Here is a 22,445-nt window from a genome sequence, read left to right as displayed (position 1 = left end):
CCGGGGACGACTGCGAGGCCACGACAGGGCTCATGCACGGCAAGGCTCCGCCGCCCCGCCACCGCTCCAGCGCAGCGACTGACTTGCCAGCCTGGCAAGCACCTGCGTGGTGGCATGTAGATCTTTGTGAAGATCCTGCCACCACTCCAGCGCAGCAGCTAGTGATCCAACTTGGCATTGCATGCCTCGTCAGCCTGGGTGCGTGTCAAGCTTGGGGGAGTTGATACATCCATTTTGCATCATGTTCTTACTGTTATTTATAATGTTTTTATGCATAATAATGCTTTTTGGAGTAATTCTAATGCCTTTTCTCTCATAATTTGCAAGGAACACTCAAAGAGGAAGAATTCCGGTAGCGGGAAATCTGGACCTGGAAAAGCTACGTCAGGCCACCTATTCTGCACAACTCCAAACAAGCTGAAACTTCACGAATTTTTTTTATGAAATATTTGAAGAATATTGGAGCAAATAAGCACCAGAGGGGGCCCACCAGGTGGGCACAACCCACCTGGGTCCGCCTAGGAGCCCAGGCGCGCCCTGGTGGGTTGTGCTCACCCTGGCCCACCTCTGGTGCACATCTTCTGGTATATAAGTCATTTTGACCTAGAAAAAATAAGAGGAGAACTTTCGGGACGAAGCGCCGCCGCCTCGAGGCGGAACTTGGGCAGGAGCACTTTTGCCCTTCGGCGGAGCGATTCCGCCGGGGGAACTTCCCTCCCGGAGGGTGAAATCATCGTCATCATCATCACCAACAACTCTCCCATCTTGGGGAGGGCAATCTCCACCAACATCTTCAACAGCACCAACTCCTCTCAAACCCTAGTTCATCTCTTGTGTTCAATCTTGTTTCCGGAACAATAGATTGGTGCTTGTGGGTGACTAGTAGTGTTGATTACATCTTGTAGTTGATCACTATATGGTTTATTTGGTGGAAGATTATATGTCCAGATCCAGTATGCTATTTAATACCCCTCTGATCTTGAGCATGTTCATCACTTGTGAGAAGTTACTTTTGTTCTTGAGGTCACGGGAGAAATCATGTTGCAAGTAATCATGTGAATTTGATATGTGTTCGATATTTTGATAGTATGTATGTTGTGATTCCCTTAGTGGTGTCATGTGAACCTCGACTACATGACACTTCACCATATTTGGGCCTAAGGGAATGCATTGTGGAGTAGTAATTAGATGATGGGTTGCTAGAGTGACAGAAGCTTAAACCCTAGTTTATGCGCTATTCCGTAAGGGACCGATTGGATCCAAAAGCTTAATGCTATAGTTAGAATTTATTCTTAATACTTTTCTCGTAGTTGAAAATCCTTGCGGGAGGGTTAATCATAAGTAGGAGGTTTATTCGAGTAAGAGGTTTGTTCGAGTAAGAACAGCACCTAAGCACCGATCCACCCACATAACAAATTATCAAAGTAGCGAACACAAATTGAACCAACATGATGAAAGTGACTAGATAAAATTCTTGTGTACTCTCAAGATCACTTTGATCACTATAAGAGACCATTTTGGCCTGTCCTTTGCCTCAAAAGGATTGGGCTACCTTGCTGCACTTTTGTTACTACTATCGTTACTCGCTCGTTACAAATTATCTTGCTATCAAACTACCCAGTTACTTACAATTTCAGCACTTGCAAACATTACTTAACTGAAAACTACTTGTCATTTCCTTCTGCTCCTCGTTGGGTTCGACACTCTTACTTATCGAAAAGAGCTACAATTGATCCCCTATACTTGTGGGGTCATGAAGGCTATTTTCTGGCGCCGTTGCCGGGGAGTGAAGCGCCTTTGGTAAGTCGAATTTGGTAAGGAAACATTTATATAGTGTGCTGAAATTTATTGTCACTTGTTACTATGGAAAACAATCCTTTGAGGGGTTTGTTCGGGGGTATCTTCACCTCGACCGAAACCAAAATTAGCTACCCTCAACCTACTGCACCTAGTAAAAATATTGAATACGATATTCCTTCGGGTATGATAGAACAACTGCTAGCTAATCCTTATGCAGGAGATGGAACCGAACATCCTGATATGCACTTGATATATGTAGAACAAATTTGTGGATTCGTCAAGCTTGCAGGTTTACCCGAAGATGAAGTTATGAAGAAGGTTTTCCCTTTATCTTTGAAGGGAAAAAGCATTGGCATGGTATAGGCTATGCGATGATATTGGATCTTGGAATTGGAATCGTTTGAAATTGGAGTTCCACCAAAAAAATTATCCTATGCATCTAGTTCATCGTGATCGGAATTATATATATAATTTTTGGCCTCGTGAAGGAGAAAGTATCGCTCTAGCTTGGGGGAGGCTTAATTCAATGTTATATTCATGCCCCAATCATGAGCTCTCAAGAGAAATTATTATTCAAAAAATTTATGCTCGACTTTCTCGTGATGATCAAACCATGCTTGATACTTCTTGTGCTGGTTCTTTTATGAAAAAGACTATTGAATTCCAGTGAGATCTTTTGGAAAGAATTAAACGCAACTCTGAAGATTGGGAACTCGACGAAGGTAAGGAGTCAGGTATTGAGGTTAAGTATGATTGTGTTAAATCTTCTATGAATACCGATGTTTTTCAAAAGTTTAGCACTTAATTTGGACTTGACTCTGAGATAATAGCCTCCTTCCGTGAATCATTTGCTACTCATGTTAATCTCCCTAAAGAGAAGTGGTTTATATATCACCCACCTATTAAAGAGGAAATCAAAGAACCGGTTCCAGCTAAAGAAGAAACTATAATTTATAATGTTAATCCAGTTGTTCCTTCCGCTTATATTGAGAAACCACCTTTCCCTATTACGATAAAGGAACATGCTAAAGTTTCAACTGTGGTTAACAAAAGTTATATTAGAACACCCAAACCTGATGAACAAATTAAAGTAGAACCTAGTGTTGCTATGATTAAAGATCTCTTGGAAGAAGACGTAGATGGGCATGTTATTTAGTTTTGTGAAGAAGCTGCTAGAATTATCAAACCTGGTAAAAAGGATAACCACATACCTGTGGTTGGCATGCCTGTTGTCTCGGTTATAATAGGAGATCACTGTTATCATGGTTTATGTGACATGGGTGCTAGCGTGAGTGCTATTCCTTACACTTTATATCAAGAAATTATGAATGGCATAGCACCCACAGAGATAGAAGACATAGATGTTACTATTAAAATTGCTAGCAGGGATACTATATCACCAATTGGGATTGTTAGAGATGTTGAAGTCTTGTGTGGGAAAATAAAACACCCTACTGATTTTCTTGTTCTTGGTTCCCCACAAGATGACTTTTGTCCCATTATCTTTGGTAGACCTTTCTTGAACACCGTCAATGCTAAGATAGACTGTAAGAAACAAATTGTCGGTGTTAGTTTTGGTGATGAGTCTCATGAGTTTAATTTTTCCAAGTTTAGTAGGAAGCTTCATGAAAAAGAGTTGCCTAGTAAAGATGAATTAATTGGTCTTGCTTCTATTGTTGTGACTCCTACTGATCCACCAGAACAATATTTGCTAGACCATGAAAATGATTTACTTAAGCATGAAAGAAATGAAGTAGATAAGATTTTCTTTGAACAACGTCCTCTGCTTAAGCACAAATTGCCTATTGAAACTCTAGGAGGTCCTCCTCCACCTAAAGGTGATCCTGTGTTTGAATTAAAACAATTGCCAGACACTTTGAAGTATGCTTATCTTGATGAGAAGAAGATATATCATGTTATTATTAGTGCTAACCTTTCAGAACATGAAGAAGAAAGGTTATTGAAAGTTCTAAGGAAGCACTGAGCTGCTATTGGATATAATCTTGATGATTTAAAGGGCATTAGTTCCACTCTATGTCAGCACAAGATTAACATGGAACCTGATGCTAAACCCGTTGTTGATCACCAACGTCGGTTAAATCCGAAGATGAAAAAAGTGGTAAGAACGGAAATATTAAAACTTCTGGAAGCAGGTATAATCTATCCTATAGCTGATAGTAGATGGGTAAGTCCTGTTCATTGTGTCCCTAAGAAAGGAGGTATAACAGTTGTTCCTAATGATAAGAATGAACTTATTCCACAAAGAATTTTTACAGGCTATAGAATGGTAATTGATTTTAGAAAATTAAACAAAGCAACTAGAAAAGATCATTACCCTCTGCCTTTTATTGATCAAATGCTTGAAAGATTATCTAAGCACACACATTTTTGCTTTCTTGATGGATATTCTTGAAACAGAAGGTTGGTTCGGGGCGTAGGATGGCCAGTTTTGAAGTTGAGGGTCGGATTTTGGCCTGAATCATTAGTTCAGGCTTATAATGTGTGCTTTTAATATATTTGTCGGACTAGCACCATTTTTAACAGAGTTGCTTATGGTGTTACTTATTTCTGCGCATATTAAACTTCATCAGAAAATTGCCAAAAAAATGTCAAAAAGTGTTTTAGAACAAGAGAAGAGTCATTGAACCCCAAGGGAGGCCCTGGAGGCTCACCAGGGGGCATGCGATCTTGGATCACGTGTTGGCCCTAGAGCGCTTCGCAAGAGTACGTGCATGCCACAAGGACCAGTGTGAGTCTACTGAAGATCCATTTTCGTTCTAATTTGGTTTGCAAAGGAAGCAAACCCATGGCGCCATTGAGATAGACTCCAACCACCCCATTTCTTTTTCTCCTCTCCATGATCAATCCTCCCTATTTCAGCCATAATGCCACGATGCTGGCCCTAAGATACCCTGCAGTTACTCCTAAAACCAGTTAAATGAATGCTCTTTTTTCCGAATGCAAGGGCATGCCCCCGATTTCCATTTAAAGAGACCAAGTTTTTGCAAAGGAATGCTCCTTTAGATATAACCATTCTTTTCAATTTCAGTTTCAGAAAAAAAATTCAGCACCAACTAAAATCACCGAAATCCAGTGAATTCCAGTGATTTTGGTTTGCATTTCAGAGAAATGGCTGAAATATTCACTTGAATTCAATAAAGATTGAAATTTTTGAAAAAATATTTTAAAAAATATTTGAATTCCATGGTACTACTAAAATTACTGAATTATTTTGGCTGAAACATAAATATTTCAGTATCTGCTAAAATTAATGAAATTCAGTCAATTTCATTGAAATCTCAGTGAAAGTAAAAACCATGGATACACCACAAAAATACAATGCATTCTTGTATCTAAATATGTACCATCTCATATAGCATATTGGGAGTGATCTTAGGTTAATGATCACATTGGCATATCTGGTCGACAAAATCCCTAGGTGGCTGGTTGGTTGAGGAGAAGAACTCTGGGAACTTGTCCTATATTGGTTCTTTTTTGAGGTGCTAATAGTCTCTTGGGAAACACCATGACCCCTAGTTCAGCTTGTCATTACATTCCAGTAGGATTTTAGTTAATAACTGAACAAGTGTGACGACACGCTACCAGTATGTCAGACATGCACTATAGTATCATCAGCAGAACGAGCGCATACTCAAATCACGTGTGGCCGTTAGCTACAATTAGCAAATGTCCTCTCGTTCCTGCTGCCTCCTATTCCTAAATGTCTTCTATCGAGGCCACTAGCTTTTCTCTATTCTTCAGAGGTACCCTATTTGTAAAGAGCACACAAGGGTGCCACCTTGTAGAGTTATGCTACTACGTGTTTGGGGGAGGATCGATGGAGTGGTATGCATACCCACACACAACACAATATAGTATTCTAGCCCAAGTGATCGGTAGTGTCTTGTATCCTACATGCTGGAATGCATCCTTTTATGGAACCAGGCCACTCCTAGAGTTGGTACCCACAATTATGTCGTGTGTCCTAGGACTAAATGACCACCATTACTTATAAACAGCACCACCATTACTCACTGCAGCTGGGCTCGCATCACATTGGCCTCGCCAGATGCCATTGCTCACTAGCTATCTACTAGCTCTCTAGAATGTTATACGACAATATTTTCTCTTTGTTTATAGTTGATGTGCAGCCATCACTATTTGAAAGTAGAATTAATCTCTATTGGAGAAAAGGATAGGGTCATGTGAACCAACGCGGAATGGAGTTTCACGTCTAATAAACATCGCAACATGCGCTAGGTTGTCAAATGTGCACGGATAGCATAAAGAAAATTGTCGATCCCTTAGTATCATACATACTTTATGAACTGAATTCTGGTCGCACTCGGCTAGTCGGCAAATGAACAACTGAACAAACATATATTTTTCAATGGAAGAGACTAGACCTTGGGTGCCTCTTTGACTCCCTTGATTCAGGAAAACAGAATTGAAATAGGGAAAAGCCGGCTTACCAAGACATGTACTCTTCAACGACATGGGCAAGACGACAATGGTGGATTTCCACTTACTAACATGATACTAAGTTAATGAACCATCCTATTAAGATCTACAGGAATAGGTTTTGTTTTTGTGAGGGTACATGACTATAGGTTATGCATGAGCTCTGCTAAGTAGGACTAGTCTGGTTTTGTTTCTGTGAGGATACATGTCTACAGGTTATGCATGACTCGAGTTGTCTTAGTTAGTACAGCATCAGCTGTACGTATATGTATCGTGCCTTTGCCAAACCGTACCTAACCTAACACTACGTGTTGATCCAGAGGATCGGACGTTAGTTACACTGTACACAACCATACATGGGTCGAGACGTCGGGTTCTAACTTCTCACCACCATTTTTACAGCACTACCCTCTCTCTTTCAGACATCAAGACATGGCAGTGCTGAGTGAAGAAGTAGATGATGGTCTGATCTCTGCGATCCCCTGTTGGTCTCTGGGTCGAGCACCTTGGTCTCCGGGTCCAGAGCTACACGCATGCCCAACACAGAATCTCGTCGTCAGTGACCGATGCAGCTCGGAGTTGGACTGAAGAACTAATCGAACAATGGAATACATCACATACGGCTTGTTAAGTACACGTACCATCGAGTGCGTACTTGGAGAGGTGCAGCTGGAACCGCGCGGCCACGACGGTGGCGCCGTCATCGGCTGGGAGCGGCGGCCTGCAGGGGCGGAGCCAGTAGGGGGGCGAGCGGGGGCCAGACCCCCCCTATGGATCGGCCACCCCCATGGATTTTTAAGGGCGGCTAATACCAAAGTTTTAAATAACGCGCTAAGCTTCTTAGCGGCGGACCTCTTCTAAATGCTATAGCGAGCTATTTAAAATGTTTTCTCAAGTGTTTGAACAAAAGACTCTTAGCGTGGGACCTCTTATAAACGCTATAGCGTGCTATAGCGGAGCTATAGCGGGCTATTTAAAACCATGGCTAATACTAATCTACTCTGTAATTGTTACTTAGTACCCGGCCATTAGCAAAGGTAAAGGCATTTGTTTTCACGTGAGTGAATTGGATGCATCTACCTTTCCGTGCCCTTTGACCTAATGAAGCTCCAACTGATCTCTGGCCGCCTCCGCCCAACTTAATCAAGCTTTGCCATCGGCCATCGTCGCCACACTAGGGCATGGACACGCACAATCTTTTGGAAGCGCTAACCCTTCGACGCTTAGTCAAGCGACCTTGACCAACGATGGTTGCCGCATCCCGCATGCCTGCGGTAGTTATGACGAACAGATGGGAGGAGCCGGGCCGGGGCTGGATTTGATACTCCAGCTAGGTATGTATTCTTGCGATGCTGGTCACTTTTTTCTAATAATACAACACATATTGACTCTATATTTATGTTTGCGTTGGTAGATATCAAGCAAATGTAAGTTTTGTCCCAAGCAGTGATTGATTTTCCATTCAAAACTATATAAATGCAAGCTAAATCCTGCTATTTAGTTATACAATGATTGGTCATGTTCATCTTAAACATACGTATGATAATGTTTCGTAACGATGTGCTTTATGCCGTATTTTTGACTAGTCCGATTACAAACTGCAGTTGTTCAACGCTACAACTTATAGCTAGACCTGCCCCCATTGCAAGTGATATCTGGATATAAAACACTTCTGTAGTTTGTGAGACAATAAATATTTTTGGCCTGCATAGGCGCGACGGCGGCGCCCGCAAGGTCGGCCACGGTGGCATCGGCGGCCAGCAGCACGTGCACTGGCCACAGGCTCTGCTCCACCGTGACGTTCACCAGCAGCTGCGTCAGCCGCGGCGCTGGCTTCTCCGACAGGGCCGCCACCGGGTGGCCCAGCAGCGCCTCTACCGTGGCTGGCATGTGCACAGAGCTCCTCATGGCCGGCCGGGACGGAGAGACAAATCAATCAAGATCGATCGACGGTGCGTATGTACGTGGCTTCTAAAGAAGCGAGCGACGAACTGTTTTGTCTGACTGACTGATGCTCGCACTGACACTGACAACCTATATATATGTGGAGGCACGTACTGAGCTGAATCGGTGCTGGGTAGTGGCAGTGAGCAAATTCGATATGGTATAATGGTATTGGTGGCGGTCGCAGGGTGGAAGACGACGACTGAATCGGTGCTGGGTGGTGATAGGTGGAGGGAGCGAAGAGGCACGTACGAACGATATGTGGCCACGGGGCGAGGAGGAGGTCGCCGGATGACGGCATGCATGCAGGACGGCGCCGATGAAGTTCAACCGGGGGAGGCGCTAGCTGACTCTGGCTGTGCGGTGATTGGTGGTCGTTACGTGCTGGATGGCCGGGGGCACGGCGGCTGGGGCAACGAATATACGTCCACGTCTTGCCGAACTCTCGAACCGATTCCACCATGGAAACGGTCGCCTATAACTGACAAAATGGGCATGGCAGGGCAGGCTACCATGTCTCGGACTTCAATTGAACTCCCAATTCTGAGCGGGTTGTTTTCTTTCCCTTCGTAGAGGGCCAGCTTTGATAAGTTAGATTGAGCCTAACAAATTGGTGCGACTACCACAAAACTCAATGCTCACATGGCTACCTTGACAAACTTGAACTCAATGAGCAGTTTTGCTGGAAGATGGTGCTTCGAAAGAAGGACAATCAAAAAGCGAAGCTATGGAGTGTTCGTGGGGTGTCCCATAATGTCTGAGGTGGAGGGAATCGACATCGACAACCAGAGTTCATGGAGCTGACAACGGCGCTCCTCCAACTACTGGATGATTCTTCCCCAAGCCTGTGTTGGTGTCCTGTGTGGTGCTCTGCTCGCTTAGGAGGGCTTCTCTGGCTTCTAGCTGCATTCGCACTTTACATTCCATATCTTTGCTAGGGGCGTTGCTGATGCGCGCACGTGCGAACGCTCGCTTTCCGACATGATGGGATGTCCTGATTTGGAAAGTGTGCAGCAGGTTATGTATAGGATTAGGGAAAGGATGATGGGGTAGTGTGGGGCCCCCGGACCCCTAAAAATCAGGGAGGAGATTATATATATAGATTAATGAGTGGGCTTTGCATGTCTTGGCACATCTTCGCGATCATTTGGTGCCCCCGGGCACGATACAAGGGAAGTTGTCGGAGAAGGCTCCGCTTTGATCGATTCGACCGCTCCAACGGGCGCATGCGAAGGAGCGTTTCCGCTTTGCTAGTAGTTTTGTTGTAGCCTGACAGCTTTTACACAGCACCATGTATCTTCTTGTTGTTTCGTTTTCCTTTGGTTCCTATGTTCTTTCAATGCAGTGCTGGCCGGTTGATAGATTTGTTAATTAAAGTCGGGTTCTCCTTGAGCCTTCGTTCGAAAAAAAAAGCACAAGAATTGACACGAGTATAGAGTGGACAAAGCAAAACACCTCCCCATCGAGCATAACCTGGAGATCCCTAGGAATATAATGTGGCAGTTTGGTTGGAGTGAATATAAATGTGTTAGAAACAATTAGCCCTTCTTTGTTACTAGAATAGTTTTTTCGGGGAGCAATATTACTAGAATTGTTAAAAACAAACAGAATAACTTGGCATTGCGATTACAACTGTATATAGCTTTGCTTATAAAGAAAGGAAGCAACCTTTTATTTATGAATTACATGAGATGTTTCTAAATAGGCCAGGGCCTTCTATTGTCGATGACAGCCAAGGTCCACTACTGAGCCGCCTCCTCAATTATGCAAGCAAGAGATCTTGCTAACTAGCTTCTACTGTTGCGGAGTTGCCACCACGATACAATGCGGCCGTGGGGCCTGATCTTACAAGCCCACCTCTTGCTATTTGCTTCGGTGACAGATTAATCTGATCATGTCTTTTTGGAAGTGATCAATGCAATTGCCAGTATATGCAAAGTTGCATGCGCGTGAATTAATTACTGAACTACAGTCTCGAGCATAGCAAGGGGAGGCGTTTGTTCCCTGCAATCTCGCTTGCAGCACCTACGGGTAATGAAGCCTCATGTGCATTGTGTGTTTGGGATCAAATATGAAAGTGTCCCTAGTCCTAGGGATACATTAGAGACCTGTGAGGTGAAGCAAGACCCGTGCTCTGATTCCCGATGTCTCCTATTCCCTACTACTAATCTGTTGCATAATCTTTCCATCACGTCTCATCTAGATTCATACTACTACCATTGGCCTTTCCCATCCATGCCTGTTTGATATGATAGCTACAAAAGTGTGTGTCGCCTAACAGACCTGTTGTTCAGATATCCTCCTCACGTGGGCTGTGAGGAGATGACCATTTGAGGCCTTTTAGGCAGCCCAAAGAGGTGCAGAAGCCCACTACCCATTAGGGTTATGACCTAGGGTCATTTTGGACTTTGCACATGAGTGGATGGGGATGCTTTACCCTCCATCCAGCAGCCACCACCAAGTGTGACGAAAATTAGTTCATCCTTCAAGAGAGAAGAAGAGAGAAAACCAAGAGAGCAAGGGAAGAAGAGGAAGATTGAAGGAAGAAGAAAAGGGAGCTCCTCCCCAAGGTTGTGATGGTCCAGATCCACTACCTTGTCTCCTTCAAGTTTCGGTTCCACCATCTTTGGTGAGATTGTTCCAATCCCTAGTTCTTGAGCCCCAAATCTTGTTGTGTTCATCCAAGATTCAGAAATCTTGATGTATGAGATCCTCTAGTGCTGTCTAGAGAAGAACTTGTTGTATCCCATATTTGATAATAGTGGAAGAGGATTTGGGTGGCTTCGGCCCGTGGTTTTTCCCCTCAAGTTGAGGGGTTTTCCACGTAAAAATTTGGTGTCTCTTTGTTGATGCTCGGTGTTGTCCAGAAACTTACTCCTACCACAAGACACTAGGATGAGGAGTGTCTTGCCTACTGCTTAACATTTTCTGCCTCTATATATGCTGCTGCATATGTTTCCTTCCATGCTAAGCAACGATCCTTGAATTAGTACATGATGTGGTGCTGAGATTACTTGTTTCCGCTGCAGTTTTCAGTTAACCACAAGTGCATTTGTGTGCTAATTCCCAACAGAGTGGCATCAGAGCCTTGGTTGCTTAGAAGGTTGCAAATCCCAGTTGCTTGATTGTTGCTGGAAGAGCTGCTCACAATGGCTTTGGAAGAAAGCACTACTACAAGTGGCATGATAAAACTTGATTCTTCTAATTACTCATTATGGAAGCCCATGATGGAAGACATCCTTTATTGCAAGGATTTGTATGAGCCAATTATGAAAGACAAGATACCCACAGGTGTCACGGAAGAAGAATGGAGAGTGTTGCACAGAAAGGCAGTAGGTATGATTCGGTTGTATATCAACCACAATATTTTCCACCATGTTGCAAATGACACCAATGCTTATGAGATGTGGCAGAAGTTGGAGTCTATGTATGAGAGGAAGACATCGATGAACAAAGCCTCGGTGATAAAAAGACTTGCAAATCTTGAGTACCGAGATGGAACAAGTGTGATTGAGCACTTGAATGTCTTCCAATGCCATATAAATCAACTTTCAGCCATGAAGATCAACTTTGAGGATGAGGTGCAAGCATTGTTGCTGCTGAGTTCCATGCCTGATAGTTGGAACACGCTTGTTGTGTCACTTAGCAATTCAGCTCCGGATGGAAAGCTGACTTTGGAGATGGTGAAGAACAGTATGCTGAATGAAGAAGCCAGAAAGAAGGAAAAGGGTAATGCCTCTTCTTCTGATGCGTATGTGGCTGAAACCCATGGGAAGAATGAAAACCGTGGACGCAGCAATACAAGATTTCAGCAAGGCAAAAGCAAATCCAGGGGGAGATCAAAGTCAAAACAGAGAAAAGATATTACTTGCTTTCATTGTGGCAATCCGGGACACATAAAGAGCGAGTGCAGGAAGTACAAGAGAGAGCTTGCAGAGGGGAAACTCGAAAAGAAAACCGAGCAAAAGGCTGAGAGCAGTTCAGCCATGACCGCAACAGATGAGGACTATCTAGTCATTGAAGATGAAGATTGCTATAGTGCTGTTCGTGATGATGCCATGAGTTGGGTTGTGTATTCAGGTGCGTCCTTCCACATCACATCACACAAGGAGTATTTCACATCTTACACTAGTGATGTTACTGGCCAAGTGAGGATGGGAAATAGTGGTTCGTCAGCAATTGTTGGCAAGGGCTCTATATGCATTGAAACAAACACAGGTTGCAGACTAGTGCTCAATGATGTGAGGCATGTTCCCGACATAAGGCTGAATTTGTTGTCAGTGGGCAAGCTTGATGATATCAAACATCCTAGTTACTTTGGTGAAGGAAAGTGTAAGCTCACCAAAGGCTCTTTGATTGTGGCTCGAGGAAGTAAGCAAGGTAATCTCTATGTGACTAAAACCAAGTTGTGCAATGAGGTGTTGAACATTGCTGACAAAGGCACTTCGGTTGAATTGTGGCACAAGAGGCTTGGGCATATGAGTGAGAAGGGCATGCATGCTCTTGCTCGCATGGAGTACCTCCCTGAGTTGAAAGGTATATCCTTGAAACCCTGTGCACATTGTTTTGCTGGCAAACAACATAGGGTTGCATTTCGTACACTCCCTCCACATCGTGCAGAAAATGTTCTTGATATTGTGCACACTGATGTTTGCTCCATGACTAAAAAATCTCATGGTGGAGCATTATACTTTGTGACTTTTATTGATGACCATTCCAGAAAGGTTTTTGTGTATGTGCTGAAACACAAATACCAGACGCTTGAAGCCTTCAAGGAGTTCCATGCCAAAGTTGAAAGAGAAACTGGTAGGAAATTGAAGTGCGTGAGATCAGACAATGGTGGTGAATACAAAGGTCCTTTTGAAAAGTATTGCAGAAATGTTGGCATCAGGCTTGAGAAGAGTCCACCAAAGACACCTCAGCTCAATGGTCTTGCAGAGAGAATGAACAGGACACTCACAGAGAGGGTCACAGCTATGCTCTCTCATGCTCATTTACCTAATTCTTTTTGGGCTGAAGCATTGATGAATGATATGTATGTTGTTAAACTATCTCCCTCAGTTCCTCTTGCAGGTGATATTCCTCAGAGAGTTTGGTCAGGGAAGGAGGTATCATACAAGCACTTGAAGTTCTTTGGTTGCAGGGCATTTGTACATGTTCCAAGGGATGAGAGATCCAAGCTTGATAGCAAGACAAAGCAGTGCATCTACCTCAGCCAACCAAGTGAAGAGTTTGGCTACAGATTGTGGGATCCATTAAATAGGAAGATTGTGAGAAGCCGAGATGTGGTGTTCATTGAAGACGAAACAATAAAAGATATTGGGAAACCAGAGAAGCCAATGACCATCACACCTCAGGTTGATATGGATCCAATCTGTCATCCTCTCGTGCATGACAATCATGGGGGCGATGATGACACTGAAGACAGTAGAGATGCAACTGATCAAGGCAGTACAAGTCAAAGTGACGAGCAGCCATCAAGTGATGATGATGATGAAGTTGGTAATGATGATGCCAACGAAAATCCACCTGATTCACCACCAGTGCAACAGCAAAGAAGAAGTGAAAGAGGTCACATTCCTTCTTCCAAATATCCACCACATCAATATGTGTTGATGACAGATGCAGGTGAGCCCTCATGCTATGAGGAGGCAATGTCTGATGAGAACAAAGAAGAATGGTCAGAAGCCATGCAGGATGAGATGAATTCCCTGTATGAGAATGATACTTTTGAGTTGGTGAATCTGCCAAAAGGCAAGAAAGCACTCAAGAACAAGTGGGTGTACAGAGTGAAGACTGAAGAAAACACCTCACATCCAAGCTACAAGGCCAGATTGGTTGTGAAAGGATTCAGTCAGAAAAAGGGCATTGATTATGGTGAGATATTCTCTCCAGTGGTCAAGATGTCTTCGATCCGAGTTGTGCTTGGCATGGCTGCCACCATGGACTTGGAAATTGAACAACTTGATGTGAAGACAGCATTCTTACATGGTGACCTAGAGGAGGAGATATACATGGAGCAGCCAGAGGGATTCATGGTTGCAAGCAAGGAGCACTTAGTTTGCAAATTGAAGAAGAGTTTGGATGGCTTGAAGCAAGCTCCTCGGCAGTGGTACAAGAAGTTTGAGTCTTTTATGACTGGGCTTGGTTACCATAAAGCACAACCCGATCATTGTGTCTTTATGAAGAGGTATGCCGAGGGTGACTTCATTATTCTCTTGTTGTATGTTGATGATATGTTGATTGTTGGAAATGGCACAAAGAGGATTGCTCTCCTCAAGAAGGCATTGAGTAAATCATTTGCCATGAAGGATTTAGGACCAGCTAAGCAAATACTTGGCATGAAGATCTCCCGTGATAGATCAAAGAAGCTGCTTTGGCTCTCACAGGAAAGATACATTGAGAAGGTACTTGAAAGGTTCAATATGAAATATGCAAAATCTGTTATCTCTCCACTTGCAGGCCATCACAAACTGAATTCAAAACAATGTCCTACAAGCAAGAAGGAGAAAAAAGAAATGAGGAAAGTACCTTACCAATCTGCTGTGGGCAGTTTGATGTATGCCATGGTATGCACTAGGCCTGACATTGCCTATGCAGTTGGAGTTGTTAGCCGGTTCATGACAAATCCAGCTAAAACTCACTGGGAAGCAGTGAAGTGGATTCTCAGGTATCTCAAGGGTACTTCTATATCTTGTCTATGCTTTGAAAACGGTGATCCTGTATTGCAGGGCTATACAGATGCAGATTACGCAGGTGACAAGGATCGTAGGAAGTCCACATCCGGATACCTGATGACTTATGCAGGGGGGCAGTGTCATGGCAATCAAGATTGCAGAAATGTGTTTCTACATCAACTACAGAAGCTGAGTACATTGCACCAGTTGATGCTGGCAAGGAAGTTTTGTGGATGAAGAACTTCTTGCAAGAGCTCGACATGAAGCAAGAGAAGTATGTTCTGTTTTGTGACAGTCAGAGTGCTATTCATCTTGCCAAGAATTCAAGCTATCACTCTCGAACCAAGCACATTGATGTGAGGTACCATTGGATTCGAGATGTTGTGAGTTCCAAGTTGCTGAAACTTGAGAAGATCCATACCGACGACAATGGTTCGGATATGATGACCAAGATATTGCCAAATGAGAAGTTACAAGCATGTTGCAAGGTAGCGGGCATGGCGGTGCCCCCCTCATGAGTCGGAGAGGGAGATTTGTTGGGATATCCTCCTCATGTGGGCTGTGAGGAGATGACCATTTGAGGCCTTTTAGGCAGCCAAAGAGGTGCGGAAGCCCACTACCCATTAGGGTTATGACCTAGGGTCATTTTGGACTTTGCACATGAGTGGATGGGGATGCTTTACCCTCCATCCAGCAGCCACCACCAAGTGTGACGAAAATTAGTTCATCCTCCAAGAGAGAAGAAGAGAGAAAACCAAAAGAGCAAGGGAAGAAGAGGAAGATTGAAGGAAGAAGAAAAGGGAGCTCCTCCCCAAGGTTGTGATGGTCCAGATCCACCACCTTGTCTCCTTCAAGCTTCGGTTCCACCATCTTTGATGAGATTGTTCCAATCCCTAGTTCTTAGCCCCAAATCTTATTGTGTTCATCCAAGATTCAGAAATCTTGATGTATGAGATCCTCTAGTGCTGTCTAGAGAAGAACTTGTTGTATCCCATATTTGATAATAGTGAAAGAGGATTTGGGTGGCTTCGGCCCGTGGTTTTTCCCCTCAAGTTGAGGGGTTTTCCACGTAAAAATCTGGTGTCTCTTTGTTGATGCTCGGTGCTGTCCAGAAACTTACTCCTACCACAAGACACTAGGATGAGGAGTGTCTTACCTACTGCTTAACATTTTCTGCCTTCATATATGCTGCTGCATATGTTTCCTTCCGTGCTAAGCAACGATCATTGAATTAGTACATGATGTGGTGCTGAGATTACTTGTTTCCGCTGTAGTTTTCAGTTAACCACAAGTGCATTTGTGTGCTAATTTCCAACAGAGTGGCATCAGAGCCTTGGTTGCTTAGAAGGTTGCAAATCCCAGTTGCTTGATTGTTGCTGGAAGAGCTGCTCACAATGGCTTTGAAAGAAAGCGCTACTACAAGTGGCATGATAAAACTTGATTCTTCTAATTACTCATTATGGAAGCCCATGATGGAAGACATCCTTTATTGCAAGGATTTGTATGAGCCAATTGTGAAAGACAAGATACCCACAGGTGTCACGGAAGAAGAATGGAGAGTGTTGCACACAAAGGCAGTAAATATATTAATTGTGCATGTGGGTGCATATATATTACTCGTCTGTCTTCACCCGAGAAGACAGACGAGTAATATAGAGGGCATGTAGTCTTCTCGAGTAATATATATGTCATCATGACCTCTCTTTCTTCGACATTGTGGCGAGATGGAGACTTGCTCTCTATCGACCGTGAGCCCTCGTGCTCCAATGGCATGGGAGAAAAATCTTATACGATCAGGTCGTTCCTCTCATCAAGAGAGACTCGGTCCAAAAGATGCCACTTGACCACACATATCTCAAAGCATAGCAATCTCTTTTTTTCCAATTTTCTTACTGCAGTTCTATTGTCAACACCAGTGCCAGATCCACAGAAATCAGAATCAATCACGTTTGTAGAAATCATTCACATGTGATATGACACTTGCCCACGAGATAGGTGTTGGCCCAATCATCAACCAATTATTCGTCAAACAGATACGATGTGTCCGCCGCCATGGCCGGTAATACTCGTGCTCTCTTGCAGACGCTCCACGCCTGTCACACATTTTTTATTTTGCATTGAGACCTGCTGCGAACTATGAGAATGAGGATTCTATCAGTCTCTGCTAGCTGAGGACATTGTCGCAACAGGGATATGGTACGCCTAGCGATGGTTCATGTGTTCTAGGCTTCTCTTCATCTGCATGTATTTGCAGCTCATCCGAGCACATGTTCCTACTCATGCACTTTTGCACTCAGCATCACCTTGATCCTATTGGCATTCGAGAACGATGGTGCTCCTCGACTGACTGTGGATGCGTGATAATAGAAGAAAGAAGAAAATCAGGAAAGAAGAAGACTACAGTGCTTTTAGATTGGTGTTTCCACATGGCATCTTTGTGGCTGGGTCCCACTTGATAAGAGAAAAGAGTCGTATTGGAATTTTTTTCCGACGGCACATGAGCCATAGCCCTCCATTGGCTTTGACTAGTCCTTGAGAGGTCATGATCAACGGTCTTGCGGCTCCTCTCTCCCTCGCCATGCCCCATCCTCCTTGTAGCCTTGCACATGCAAGTACTGGGGTTCCTGTTCAAGATTGTTTTTCTCCGTCAAACTATAATACCGAAACATCTGAATTGATTTGGTCTACTGAAGCTAGTTATTAGTCTTCAAGTTTTACCCATATTTATCAATGTTGCCGATGAGACCAAGGATAATTGGATTGTTAAATATCCGTAGCCAGTTTGTGCTGAAGTTATTTGTGTTGTTCCTGGAAAAATTAGACATCCATGAAACATTGAGCCATGCAGACATTGTATATCCATTCACAAATATGTTTGCTTCAAGTTGGCTGGACAAATGAAGCAAGGCTATTCTGAAACATTATGTGGCAGGCCATTCGTGGTCGCCTTTACGGCCCTCTGTTGGCCGTAAGCCGCCTTTCGACACCAGTTAGACATGGCTCACCGCCAGGTTTGAAGAGAGAAAGACGTGGTGAGATGGGTGCCCTTTCCTTCTGAATCTTGGTTCTTGGTCGACCCAAGCAGCGTGTGACGCTGCCCTTATTATGCAATAATCCATGTGCATGCGTGCGTATGTGCGTGCGTGCGTGCGTGCAGAGAATGCATTCGGTTAGTCCAGAAACGTAACATCATGGCACTAGGTACATACATAAACGTTGCATCTTGCAGCTGTATACATACAGCGTCGCCACGTACATATCTTGAGCTCGTAAATACGCCGGACATGTATCTGTATGTATCGTTGCTTGGCCGAACTGTATGTATACCTAAGCTAACACTACGTACACACTGATGCAGAGGATCTGGCAGACCGATCAACCAAAGAAGGATCGAACATGAGTTATATATACTCCACATATATAGGCCGACATGCCAACTCGTTTTACATGGCACACACTTTTTTCCTTCAGACATCAAGACATGTCAGTGATGAGCGAAGTCGCAGATGATGATCTGATCCCAGCGTCGACCTGGCGGCGCAGAGGAAGAAGTTGCGAGAGCCCAGGTCAAGCACCTTCTCTTCCGGGTCAAGAGCTGCATCAACAGAATTAAGCTTGATTAATCAAGGTGGGGGAGATTTTATCTTCTTGTGATAGGCGGTTTCCTGCTTACCGTCGAGGGCGTACTTGGAGAGGTGCAGCTCGAACCGCGCCGCCGCGTCGGTGGCGCCGTCATCGATGGGGAGCGGCGGCCTGCGCCCCTCGGCGGCATAGGCGTCGACGGCGGCGCGCGCCAGGTCTGCCACCGTGGCATCGGAGCCCAGCAGCACATGCACCGGCCACAGGCTCCGCTCCACTGTCACGTTCACCAGCAGCCGCGTTAGCCGTGGCGCCGACCTCTCCGACAGTGCCGCCACCGGGTGGCCCAGCAGCGCCTCTACCGCGGCTGGCACGTGCACGGAGCTCCTCATGGCCGGCCGGGACGGAGAGAGAAATCAATCAAGATTGATCTACGTACTCGTGGTTTCTAAAGGCGCGAGAGAGTGGCCCGTTGTCTGACTAACTGTTGTTTGCACTGACACTGACCACTTATATATATGCATGTACAGGCTTTGTGTACGTGGCTACGTGGTGGGTAGTGATAGTGAGCAAATTCGATATGGTATTGGTGGCGGTCGCAGGGTGGAAGACGACGACTGAATGGGTGCTGGGTCGTGATAGGTGGAGGGAGCGAAGAGGCACGTACGAACGATACGAGGCCACGAGGCGGGGATGACGGCATGCACGACGGCGTCGATGGAGTTCGTTCAACCGGGGGAGGCGCTAGCTGACTCTGGCTATGCGGTGATCAGTCGTTGTAACGTGCTACGATCGGGGGTACGTGCTGGTCTGCTGGATGCCCACGGGCAGGGCGGCCGGGGCACGAATGTGCGTCCACGTCTTCGCCAAGACTCTAACGGAATCCACTATGCAGACGGCCCATGATGGATCGCCTAACTGACAAAATGGGCAGGGCAGGCTAGCTTGCCCCAGTAATTCGCAGGACACGCAGGTGCAGGAGCATGAAGAACCTGCCCAGTCCCGCCTGACTGCCCGATTGCATCGTGATCCATAAAGTAGTTGGATCCTGCACAGAGGCACAGTAAATTTTAAGTTTTAATTTTTGAGACGTGCAATTTTGCATCTGAAACTTACAATTTTATCAATTGCTCGTATCAAGTTTCAGAGTTGAAACTTTAAAAGTTTTTTTATTCGGTCGCGGGTACTAAAGTTGTGATTTTATCGGCCGCTCGTACAAAGTATTAAAAGTTGGAAGTTCATAGAATTTTTAAAAACTCGTCAAAACGTATTCAAATTGGATCTTCTTTGAAAGCCCTCGTTACGAAAAACACGAATATGAAAATAGAATTTAATTAGGATTTTCCATTCAAAACATGTGCAATGTTGAAAATCGGAAGCCAAAAGGAAAAACATGTGTGATGGTCTTTGGTGCCCCCGCACCTGCGTGTCCCAAATTCTCTCCCTAGCTTGTCACAAACTTTAATTAAACTTCCAGTTGCGAACCAACCTGTGGTTGGATAGTTAGAGAGACTGTGGTAACCCCAGTCCATCAGGGTTCAAGTCCTATGCTCGCATTTATTCCTGGATTTATTTCAGGATTTCCGGCGACGCGCATTCAGTGGGAGAAGACGTTCCCGTCGACGACGAGGTGCATACGGTGACTTCGTAAATTTTAAGATGATATGACGGCTCAGTCTTTCGGAGGTGCTCATAGGGATAGGGTGTGCGTGTGTGCATTCATATGGGTGAGTGTATGCGTGTGTATATGAGCGCTTGCGTCTGTACTGTATTCAAAAAGAAATTTAAACTCCCAGTTCTGGGTGCGTTGTGTTTTTCCCTTTCAACATGTCCTTTTGCTATCTTGTTATTTTTTTTTTTTGTTGTTGTTTTCATTGAAAATTTTGTGAGAAAGGTAGATGACCGGTTTTAAAATAACTTTGCGATTGGTTTAATTTGAACGCTCGAGCTCGCTTCGTGCAGGTCCGACTTTGATAAGTTAGATAAGAATTAAAGCACACAAATTGGTGCATTTACCACAAAACATAATGGCCACCTTCGACAAACTTGAGCTCAATGGGGCAGTTTTGCTGGGAGTTGGTGCTTTGAAAGTGGGGGAATAAAAAACCGAAGATAAGAACGGTCCATGGTTGGGCCCACAAGACAAAGCACACGAATTGACATGAACGTATACAATGACAAAGTAAACCTGGAGATCCCTAGGAAAATTAAAATGTGGCAGTTTTTATGTCGGACCGGCCGTTATTTTGCCGGATGGCCCCCTTTGCGGGATCTGCTAGAGATGCTCTGACTCTTGACGTCTCCTATTCCCTGCAACTTATCTATTGCATCCACTTTCCGGTTGTCTCATCTAGATTTTTACTCTAATACTAGCCTTTCCCACCCATGACCATTTGATATGATAGCTATAGAAAAGTGTATGTCGCCATCAATAGCTATATATGTGTGTGTGCGCGCGCGCGCATGCACCATCAATAAGTAGTTGATTTTGCATGGTTGAATGTTGTGGAGCTAGCCCATGCTACAAGCTAGTACATTGATTCAGTGCATGCATTAATTCTATGTGAAGTATCTCATGAAAACCAACAACGAATGAAAACTTAGAAACTTTGAAAGTGGGCCATTGGTTCACTAAGGAACATTTGAGATCATAGGTACCTAATGTTCAGCTCATTAGTCCCGGTTTGTATTTGAGCCGGCACTAATGTGACCATTAGTGCCGGGTCCAACGGCTAGGCGGGCGGCGTTCATTAGTACCGGTTCGTGGAGAACCTTTAGTATCGGTTCGTGCCACGAACCGGTACTAAAGAAGTGGTGGCCTTTAGTACGGGTTGGTGGCTCCAACCGGTACTAAAGACCCCCTTTAGTACAGGTTCGTGCCACCAACCGGTACTAAAGGGATGCACTGCCACCCGCCGTGCACAATGTTTAGTCCCACCTCGCTAGTTGAGAGGATCTCGCACCGGTTTATAAGCCCCGTCGCGGCTACCGTGTCGAGCTCCTTTCTAAGCAGACCTTTGTGGGCCTATTGCAAGTCTTCTGCCCTATGGGGCCTACTGGGCCGTACGGGCCTGCATCCTGGCCGAACTAGAGGTTGGATTTCTAGTCGTATGCAGGCCGTGCCGGCCCAGTAGGTGGGCTGTTTTTTCTTTATTTCAAAAAAAAATCCTTTAGTACCGGTACTAAAGGGCTCCCCTCCCCCGGCGCTGGCTCGTGCTAGGGGGGGCTAATTATTACACTCTTTTCTATTTAAGATCCTAAAATGTTTTTTTACAATAAATATATCAAGGCTAGGGAGCCGCACCCCCCCCCCCTCCCCCCCCCCACCCCAAAGACACACATAGCTCTGCTGTTGCCCGTCAGCTTTGACTAGTAGTCCTTTAGAGCTCGTGATCAGTAGGTACTGCTAAAGCATTTGAATTGATCTCCTCTACTGAAGCTACTGATTAATCTACGATTACCCATGTTTGGTGCTTGCTGTTGAATAGCGCATCTTTTCCAGATGTCTTTCGTAACTTCACGTATGTGTTTTACAGAGCTAGCTATAGGACATCGCGTCCATGTTGGTAGTTCAATTTCGCCAAAAAAGAAGAAGAAAAAGAGTCGAGAGCTAGTACCACTAGTAGAAAAAAGTTCAAATATGAAGCACATTAGTGCCGGTTTGATTTTGAGCCGGCACTAATGTGTCCATTAGTGCCGGTTCCAACGGCTAGGCGGGCGGAGATCATTACTACCGGTTCATGAGCAATCTTTAGTACCGGTTCGTGTCACGAACCGGTACTAATGAGGCTGCGTCAGGCTGTGGTCAGGCTGGGGCCCCACGGGCACCTTTAGTACCGGTTCGTGTCATGAACCGGTACTATAGTTTCTTAGTAAGCTGTTTTTTAGTCCCACCTCGCGAAGAGAGAGGCACTAGGAGCGGTTTATAAGCCCTGAGTGCAGAGACGATGAAGGAGAGGCGCAATGCTCATCTGCACGTTGCTT

The 22,445-nt window shown here is 44.7% G+C and overlaps 2 protein-coding genes across 2 annotated transcripts; both read right to left on the bottom strand.

The window, feature by feature from the left end:
- Positions 1 to 6,679: 6,679 nt before the first annotated feature.
- LOC109777464 (uncharacterized) lies at positions 6,680 to 8,169 on the bottom strand. Its single transcript, XM_020336100.1, has 3 exons — positions 7,956 to 8,169; positions 6,903 to 6,986; positions 6,680 to 6,786 (listed from the first exon to the last, which is right to left on the bottom strand). Exons 1-3 carry the CDS (start codon positions 8,167 to 8,169, stop codon positions 6,680 to 6,682), a joined length of 405 nt encoding a protein of 134 aa, XP_020191689.1.
- A 9,902-nt stretch (positions 8,170 to 18,071) lies between these two features.
- Positions 18,072 to 18,938, bottom strand: LOC109777482 (uncharacterized protein At4g22758). Its single transcript, XM_020336113.4, has 2 exons — positions 18,556 to 18,938; positions 18,072 to 18,477 (listed from the first exon to the last, which is right to left on the bottom strand). The coding sequence occupies exons 1-2, from the start codon at positions 18,851 to 18,853 to the stop codon at positions 18,350 to 18,352; spliced, it is 426 nt and encodes a 141-aa protein (XP_020191702.1). The 5' UTR covers positions 18,854 to 18,938; the 3' UTR covers positions 18,072 to 18,349.
- Positions 18,939 to 22,445: the final 3,507 nt, after the last annotated feature.

The sequence above is a fragment of the Aegilops tauschii genome, chromosome 7 (genome assembly GCF_002575655.3).
Source record: "Aegilops tauschii subsp. strangulata cultivar AL8/78 chromosome 7, Aet v6.0, whole genome shotgun sequence".
In the NCBI taxonomy this organism is placed as follows: Eukaryota; Viridiplantae; Streptophyta; class Magnoliopsida; order Poales; family Poaceae; genus Aegilops; species Aegilops tauschii.
Note: the sequence above shows the minus strand (reverse complement) of the source record. Positions and strands in the feature narration are given on the sequence as shown.